This window comes from Porites lutea, chromosome 1 (assembly GCF_958299795.1).
Source record: "Porites lutea chromosome 1, jaPorLute2.1, whole genome shotgun sequence".
Taxonomy (NCBI): Eukaryota; Metazoa; Cnidaria; class Anthozoa; order Scleractinia; family Poritidae; genus Porites; species Porites lutea.
In genome coordinates this window covers 6,104,241-6,113,419 of record NC_133201.1, presented here as the reverse complement: position 1 = coordinate 6,113,419, position 9,179 = coordinate 6,104,241, and the positions used below count along the sequence as shown (strand labels likewise).

Sequence of the window (9,179 nt, the reverse complement as noted above, 5' to 3'; positions counted from 1 at the left end):
ACCATAACCCAACACCAGCTGAGATTAAAGCGCAAAAGAGGTTTCAGGATGAGATGTGGGTGTATCGTGCTGTCATAATGCTATTAGTGTTGATCATATTAGGCCTGGTTCTTCACAAGAAAATGAAGTTATGCCAAACGATTAAAACTAAAGTCACCACCCTGAAGAAATGCTCAGGTCCAAAAGGTGAGGAAGCTTTTACATTTTTGAAGCATTTAAGCTTTTCAAAAATGTAAATGTAAATGGACTCTTAACTCCATTTTCTTAAGATCACGTGATCAGTCACGCCATAATTATGCAAAATTTGGACTTTTGCAGATTACACTACGGTAGTGAATGTGAACACCATCGTTTTTCCTTCCATAATGTTTCATTTACTGTCAATAAGCGGAATTGATCGGGGATTTGTGAAATGGTCAATTCCTTCGTAATTATTCGATATCTTTCTCTCGTCCCAGCCTCCCTCTTAACAAGAAACGTTATAGTTTACAAAATGTAGATAATTTAAGAAAACTCCGACTAATTCCAAAAAAACTCTGTGACAATAGTCATTGACAAAAAATAAATTGAATTGCAAGAGTTATTTCGTTCGAGGTAAGAGAACGCAACCCCTAATTTGCGTTGGGTGTTCTGTGCATTATTGGGTGACCTGTGCAATTGATAAGGGGGGTTTTCTTGAGATTTCATTCTCGTTCGTCTTCGTCGTCGACACACATTTGCCTCGCTTTGAGGCGCTTGCTTAAGTTTTGCCTCACTTTGACGCGCTAACTCATTTGGTGATTCTTGTGTCCTCAGCGTTCATCTTTCAAAGGTTTGCTAAGGTCTGATATTCTTCGTAAAGCGTTCATCTTTTAAAAAGTTTGCTGAATCTTCGTAAAGCGTACATCGATCTGTGATTGCTGAATCGTCCAAAGCGTTCATCTTTCAGGAGTTTGCTGTTAGATTTTACTTTGGATTAAGCCTTCATATTTTTCAACATGGTTCGTCACTGTCTTTGGAAAATGTCTGCGACTCCTGGTGCATGCATCAAACCGGGTTTAGTTGGCCGTTATGCCACAAAGTAAATTTACCGAGTTGTGCAGCTCGGCGGCCGTTTTGTCACAAAGTAAATTTACGAGTTGTGTAGCTCGGCAGCCGTTGTGCCACAAAGTAAATCTACCGAGATGTGAATCTCGGCGGCGCCATTTGACCATGAGTTGTGATATTTTCGGTACCGGACAAACGAACACTTTAACTCTATGTTATTTATTAGGAAAAACTTATAAATCAGCCCACAGTAGCGCCACTCTCGAGTCACTGAAATCAACACGCTCGACCAAATTACTGGAAAAGTTATTGACGTGAGCCGCACACACGTTCCATTGAAGGCTTTGACAGGGTTAGTGCGAAGTTTGAATTCAGAAGTGAAAGCTTTTAAACCAGTAAATTCAATGTAATTCATTTTGTCAACAAGTTGATGATTGGATGCTGTTAAAAATAACAGAGAAAATTATCCGAAGAAATGTTTTTGAAGAAAGAAAAAGAATCCCTGGTTAAGAACTAATCGGCCTTTGAGAAACTGCGCCTTGTAACTCGCGCCAGTAAAACAAAATGTTCCATTTACACGTCCGACGCTGGCCAATGTCTCCTCCGATTAAAAGCACTTGACACCGAACCATACGATATCTTTTGAAAACGTTCTTAAAATGATACACAGTTTAAATAGAGGTTTCGCTGTACGCAACCCTTACGTTCAAAAAATGCCATAATCATATTTATTTACATCGCAACCACCCTTCCGCCTCAACAAACATATCGAACGCGCTCTCCTAAGCTCCGATTACTCCTAGTTTAAAAAGTGGTGTAAATTTGGATTGAAATAAAACGTCCAAAACGGGTGTGGCAAGTCACGTGACAAAGATAACACATTAGTAATAATGAAAAATGAATGCTTATGGGGAGTAGATCTTAAGTTTAAAATTTTTGTGCGAAAGGGAAAATCCCTACTAAAACAGACCACCCTTCACCAAATTTGCAGTGCCCCATTCCTTAATATAATTCACCAGATGATCTTAAAATAACTGAGAAATAAAGGTACTCCCTTTGCCCTGTTAACGGCTAGACCTTCGCGTGGGAGGGATGACCACGTAAAATGGCGGTCTCATGTCTCCAGTAGGAGACATAAAAATAGTGTCCCCAATTAGTACTTCCGTGCTAAATACATTGACACTCAAAGAAAGTGCTTTTTTTAAGTGGTACAACGGAATGAATCTCAAAGTTGCCGGGAACATTTACTAGAGCTTAGAGAGAAGGATAAACATATACAGAACATAGAAAGACAGTTGATGGAACTAGAAGAGCAAGTAAGAGAGAAAGATGAGCAACAACAAAATTCACAAAGCCAGCTGACCATTTTTCGAGGTGATGGAGAGAGAGAGGGTGTTAACTTCCAGAAACATTTTCATTTGAAGCTAAAAGAACTTGCAGACTTGGAAAAAGAGCTGAGAGACTGCGAACAAGACAATGTTGAACTACAAAGGGAGCTCTCCACAGCTAAAGAAAAATTAAACAAATGTGAGTCCCTGTTAACGACACGTGAATGGTTGATTTCTCGAGATGAAATTGAAATTATGAGCGAAAAATTCCTAGGAGAGGGGAGCTACGGAAAGGTTTTTATAGGCAGATATCGTGGTTTTGTGGTTGCTGTAAAAGCACTTAAGAGCTTGACTTTCACTCCACGAGAACGTGATCTGTTTGAAAGGGAAATGGACATTGCTTCAAGGTGCCGTCATCCATGCCTGTTACAGTTCATAGGTGCAACTCAAGGAGAATCACCTTTGTTTGTTACGGAGTTGATGGAATTAAGCTTGCGGAAATTGTTAGGGAAACGTCGGCTATGTGGAAAAGAAATCACTACCATTTCTTTGGACGTAGCTCACGCCCTTAACTACCTCCACCAAAGAAAACCCAAAGCCATTGTTCACCGTGACGTTAGTAGTGCCAATGTGTTGCTATGGAAACAAAATGACCAATGGCGAGGAAAACTGGGAGATTATGGCACTGTTAAATTTCTGCAAGAGATCATGACAGTAGATGCTGGGGCTATGATTTACAGTGCACCCGAAGCAGGAAATCCTTATAATCAAACAGTCAAGGTTAGTTTCTTGTTGTTAGTGACAGAAAAACACGACTGTGATGTCCAGAATGAATTTACTTATTGTTCCCGGAAACTAAAGAATGTGTTTTGAGGCGAGCGCGGGGTTAATTCTTAAGGGAAATTCGAGGAACAGAGTGAACAAAAGGCAAAGGAGAATGCATTATTGCCGTCAAAGCAGTAACAACAGCTACAAAATACTTCTTTTGCTGTTACAGAACCCCGATTCAAACTAACGTTAACTTCATGGGATATTGCATCCTCGGAGACCCAGGGGCAGTTCATCGCGCTTTTTCTTCCGATCCAACTGACGGTCCCCAAGTCCACGAGGATGGGGTTATTGTGAAGATGAATCGAGTCCCCGACAGGATTCGAACCTATGACCTCCCAAACACCGGGCGAGCGCTCTATCCACTCGGTTCTACGGAGAACTCATGGAGAGCGAAAGATAGAAAAAGTTTATCGCCTTACCGCTCCCTTTCTCAGGTCAACCAAGAGAGAATGATCTAGCTCACTCTCTCTTGGATCAACTCAAAATTTAGTCATCTCACGTCGTAGTTATGCAGGGAAGGCAAAGAAATTACAAAAAGAGTGATGCACGTGAAGAGTATGTTCCGGAGAGTTGTTGTTTTGCTCATAAAACCTACTCTGTTTGAGACGGTCACCACTCGCAGTCGTAGTTTTGTAAGGACCCTATTGGGAAGTAAAGCGCAGGCTCAGGGTATGAGAAGGAAAATGGGAAAGAGAAACAAAAGCCAGTGGCGGATCCGGGGGAGGGGCCCGGAGGGCCCACCCCCTCCTTATTTTTAGACCAAACTGAGGCCCGAAAAAAATTGTTTTGGACACCGCCCTTCCTTATCTCAAGGTCTGGATCCGACACTGAAAACTAAAAGCTTTGCAGACCCCACAATACCGCATCTTTGCACAGACAAACGGTAGGAGTTGTTTCAAGTCGTAAGAAATTTGTGGAATAATTTTGATTTCATGTGCTTTTCTTTACTTGATTTTTTTTTGTCTAAATGGTAAACAGAAATCGGTGTTTTACGACAGGTAGTCCAGGTACAACTGAATTTAGGACTGTGTAGGATTGATTAGGGCAATGTCCATTTTTTTTTTCAGGGAAAGGTGAACTATGCTTTTTTTTTCGTTTAGATTGATGTTTACAGCTTTGGCATCCTCTTCTGTGAAATGTGCACAGGAAATATTCCAGTTTTGGAAAGTCGTGAAGAGCAAGTGAGACTTGTCACAAACAGGGAGTTTGGTGGGTTGATACTGTGGTGTATTGAAGAAGCTCAAACTATGCGGCCCAACATGGAAGAGGTCATAAAGAAACTTGAGCAGTTCCAAACAATTTCGAGTTACAATTGTTCAGGAGCGGTCGTATAGAAAAGCATTACTGAAGACTTCCGCTTATGACCCCCCATGGTTATAAAAAGTAGGCCCATTTACCTGTAAACAAAACTACATCTGGTTCTAAGCCCCTCCCCCCCCCTGTAGTTTGTAGTTTAGGGTTTTGAAAGACTCTCTCCTCATATAAATACCTTTTGCTAAGCGAACGAGTAATTTAGACTGAGTAGTTTCTACTATATTGTATAGTAATTTAGGATAACATTATCAGCAGAACGATGAACGATTACAAAAATTCGCATTCAATTTCTGTGCCGACGTAACCTGCTAGCAAAGCAACCTGGTCCCCAGGGCGCTTTTCAGCCCCATCTCCAAAGCCAGGGAAAAGTGCGCTGGGGACGAGGTTGCTAGCAAAGGCCTCTTTTCCCTTTTATTCAGGGTCTGGAAATGGGGATCCTGATCCCGCATTCCCGCCTCTTTTTCGGGAGAATCCCGCATCCCGCACGTTTTTCATCAGTTTCCCGAATCCCGCTTTCTTTCCCAGAAAAATACATTAAAAAGTCTAATTTCTACGAAAGCTAATAAATGTAAGATGTAGGTTGATCCTTTCGATTGATATTTTGAATTTACGCGTGTTTTTAAAAGGCTTCTGCAAAAAGAAATAGCTTTTTGTACCTCAGTATGAAGAAAGAGCACGATATGAAAGCGTGATCTGTTGTCCTGTACGCGTGCGCACTGTCTTTGATAGGAAGTTTAGAGGAACAGCCTCGACCGAGTCAATAACTGGTATGTTATGACACCACGTGCACTTTTCTGGCATCTGATTGAAACAAAATACTCTCTGACAGATAACCATTAAGACCTATTAACCAGACACTCCATAGGGTATTTGGTTTTAAAGGAGACACCACTTAGCGCTCGCCTGGTTGATTCGCTTTGGCCGCTAGAACGAGTGGGTCGTGACGGTTTGCGGCATTCCCAACAGACACGCAAAAATAAATCCCGCATCCCGTGCCCAATTTTTGGCGAGTCCCGCTTCCCGGGGAACAGTCAAATCCCGGATCCAGTCAATATATTTATCGGTTTCCCGATTCCCGCACCGTATTTTGGTCAAATCCCGAATCCCGAAAATACCCTTTCAGACCCTGGGTATTCGGTCGGCAAGCCGGAATACGCCCGCCGAATAGCAGGGAAAAGAGGCCTAAGAGCTGGGAAGCGGTTGACGTATTCCCTGTCTAAAGCTTTTTTAATTGAAGGATTGTCTTGTCATTTTACTTCGAAAACTCAGACTAGAGCGTTAGCGTGGGTTGGCCAAAGCTAAAATTTTAAGTCGCAAGAACAGTGCGAAACAAATGTTGATGTTCTGGATGTGTCGAGCCATTTTTTGAGCCTACGATTTATATCTTAAAATGAAATGATAGGATGTCTGAAAACATACATGAGAAGGAAAATATCCCCTAACCTCAAGTCACATTTTTGTTTTCGGGAAAGTGTAAGGGCCAGTTATTTAAACAGAGTTTAGATTGTTTAACAAAACCGCGTTCTAAGTCCTTTTCACTTCAGTGCCTAACGCTTTTATCTAAACACCCTTTGTAGTGGGCAGTTTCGTTAAAGCATATAGACTAGCAAGAGAAGCATTTATCTTCTTAAATTGGCCCACTAATGGGAAGAGATCTGGAGGTCCAAAGATTTCCTAAACCGCGGTTTAAGTTAAACTTCGTTTAAATAATCGACCCTAAGTGTTTTGATCATAGCCTGCGTAGCAGTTGTCGAAAGCTGCGTAAATCGACCTAAATCAGTGCTTGGAATTTTAATTTGCGCTGCATTTGTGTCAAGGATACAGTCCAGTGGGGTGAAGGGGGGGGGGGGGGTACTCCCTTATATAAGCCATATAGGTACTGGATGAAGTTGGGTGGGATAATTTTGAGACAAGAAGGACAAGGCAATTAGCCACTATAATGTATAAATTCAAAAATCACATTGCACCAGATCATTTGGCTCAAATTTTTAGTAGTACAAACTCCATGTACTCCTATAATCTAAGAAACTCAAACATAATTCGTTTGTACCAAGACCGTATACTGAGGTTGGAAAAACCACTTCCACTATAGATCAGAGGGGAGCTTCTCCGGAAAAGCCCATCAAACGCTGTTAAAGGACAGACAAGCTTGAAGTCATTTATCTCACTTTTGTAATTTTGGTACCATTTTAATAACTATGTTACCTACTGATGTTGTTTTGTTGCATGATTTTTGTGCGGCTCTCTGAAAGAACATTTTTCATGTTTTTATGAATGGTATTCCGAGTTAAAATAAAGATGATTGATTGATTGATTGATAGTTATGTGCCGCCCCAAAGGGTATGGTTTGTGGGCCTTTTTGGTCTGAAAACAGGTATAGAGTTTGCTCATTTTGGTCTGGAATCGGCTATGGTTTTCGAGGGAACTACAGGAGCGTACGAACGTATTTATCGTTTCATGCGATCGATTCCAAATGAATAAGAACGAAACAGAAATATGCGAATTCGAAATGCACTTGAAAAATTTTTTTGTTTGCGCTCTAATCTAAGTAATGATGGCATAATTTCTGCCGAGAGGCCAGGTCTGGAAACGGGTATGGATTTTATGGGTCTGGTCTGATAACGGGTGTGAAAAATGACATTTTCTGGTCTGAAACGGGCTCGGGATTTGGAGAACCGGGCGGCATAACCCCGCCACCAAGAATTCCCAGGAGTATCCCCCGGGATACAGTTGACCTGCGACATAAGCACCTCGTAGACCTCGTACATTTAGTCTGCTACACAGCCGTTTTTAGTGTCGTCACGCACGCTCCTCCCCAGACTATCGTACATTCTGACTGAGGAAAATATTAACCACCCAACGGTTTATTAACATTGTATCATTAAAAAATTCAGACTGAAAAAAGTCGTTTTTTCCTTCTCAGAGTAGCTTCAGCGTCTCACACGCGCGAACACACGCGCAAATTGAAGCGCGCGAGCTTCATCCTCGATCCATACCTTTTGTTTGACTACTTGCGCGTACTTGAAAACGCAAAAAATACAAATAGTCTTTCTCAAAGCCTTTTTCCGCTTTCTACTGATTGTAGGTTAAGGGACGGACCATTAGAAAATTTATGGAAGGTGGGGAATTTTTGAGCAGCAGGAATTTTTTTCGTTATCAAATTCATGGTATGAATTTTTTTTAGGCCGTAGTATGAATATTTTTTAGGGTTCATTGGCGTGCACAGGAGCCGATTACTTTCCCTTGCGCGAATATTTTTTTGTACTTCGCCCGCCTCCCCCATAAGTTTTCTAATGGTCCGTCCCTAAAAGTAAATAGATAAAAAAACACCCAAGCTCTTCACAGCGGGGCAGCTGCGGACGTAGTGTCAACTATTACTGGCCAAAGAAGTGAACCCATACATTTTAATATCCCCAGACATTTTTAGCCTGCGGACACAGACTTATTCCCGGTCGTCGCTTCTCTCCACCTACCCTGTTCCAGGCCGTTCAGATAGTGGGGAGCGTTGCGAAGTAAAGAAAGTGATGAAAAGTAGAGGGAGACTATTTTTTCGCTTTTTTTAAAAAGGAGCGGTCACTATTTATCGCCCGGGGGCGGGGGGAGGGGGGGGGGAGGATTTGCGGCTAAACAAGGTGAAATTTAGCCGATTTACCTTTAGCCTGCGAAAACATCCGTTTCTCCTCGCTCTTTCGCGCGAAACGTCCCCAGCGGCGAAGAGTGAGGAGAAACGGATGTTTTCGCAGGCTAATTTCCCTTTGAAGAGATCCCCCACTGAAGTGATTCCCCCTAATAACATTTGATGACTTTTGCTATCCCCCTCCCGTGTCTTCATTTCCTAAGCAAATTTGAGTGGTCCCCTGAATCCTTCCAAAGTTTTCAGTGACCCCCGCCTTTTGGGTTCTTAGTTACGACTGATGCCCCCGTTTGTTCTTCTAAAAATCAAGTGACCCCCGCGCCCCCCCCTCAGGAGGTAAATAATGACCGGTTCCTAATACTCCGCACCGCTCCCTACTATCTGAACGCCTGAAACAGGCTACTGTCCACCCGAAAAGTAACTTTAAAGCGACGATCGGAAGTACGTCTGTGTCCGCAGGCTACTTACATTTCTCCTAACTCGAACGGAGGGCCACACAGTTTATGTGGGTACCCCATAGAGTCAAAACCGCCGAAAGCGATTGTGAGTTCCCTTGTCAGCTCCTGCAGGAACCCCCTGGGCCCTGGCTCCTGTCATTTTTCAAGTTTTCGCAGTCATTGATCAGATGTCCCATTTGCCCGTTGAAAACTGGCGCTGCCTAAACTGCTTGCAATGCAGTTCCGCCCTCTTTCTCTTAGATCACGCACGTCACAGGGTGCCTACACAATCTGTATGTGTAACCGACAACCTCGTTCCCAGGGTTCTCTCCTACCCGCCTTACGGAGCGAGAGAGCGAGAGACCCTGGAAAACGCTGGTCACGTGGCTCCAGAACAAAATTAATTCTGAGGGAGGAGTCCTTTGTCGCACATTTTTTTGTCTGGTTTATTCGCAACGTTCACACAGTGATCGCAACAGAAAGATAGATTTGCTAACCCTACTACAAATATAACTGAAACTAAGGTAAATTTCTGCCTAAACAAAACTATCAGATAAACAAGTGTATTACCAGAGAAGGAATCAAACACTAGTGTTGTCGCCGGTTTAA

At 42.6% G+C, this 9,179-nt stretch overlaps 2 protein-coding genes across 2 annotated transcripts in view; one reads left to right on the top strand and one right to left on the bottom strand.

Moving 5' to 3' along the window:
• LOC140943704 (uncharacterized) overlaps positions 1–4,899 on the top strand; it is an 11,659-nt gene extending 6,760 nt beyond the window's left edge. The window contains exons 4-6 of the mRNA XM_073392820.1: positions 1–186; positions 2,233–3,134; positions 4,286–4,899. The exon at positions 1–186 is cut by the window's left edge and continues 3 nt beyond it. Of these exons, the coding sequence (XP_073248921.1) occupies positions 1–186; positions 2,233–3,134; positions 4,286–4,519 (1,322 nt within the window). The 3' untranslated portion in view covers positions 4,520–4,899. The remainder of the gene's footprint in view (positions 187–2,232; positions 3,135–4,285) is intronic.
• LOC140943727 (ATP-dependent RNA helicase DDX19A-like) overlaps positions 1–9,179 on the bottom strand; it is a 112,161-nt gene that overhangs the window by 23,130 nt on the left and 79,852 nt on the right. The gene's annotated exons all lie outside the window — the stretch shown is intronic.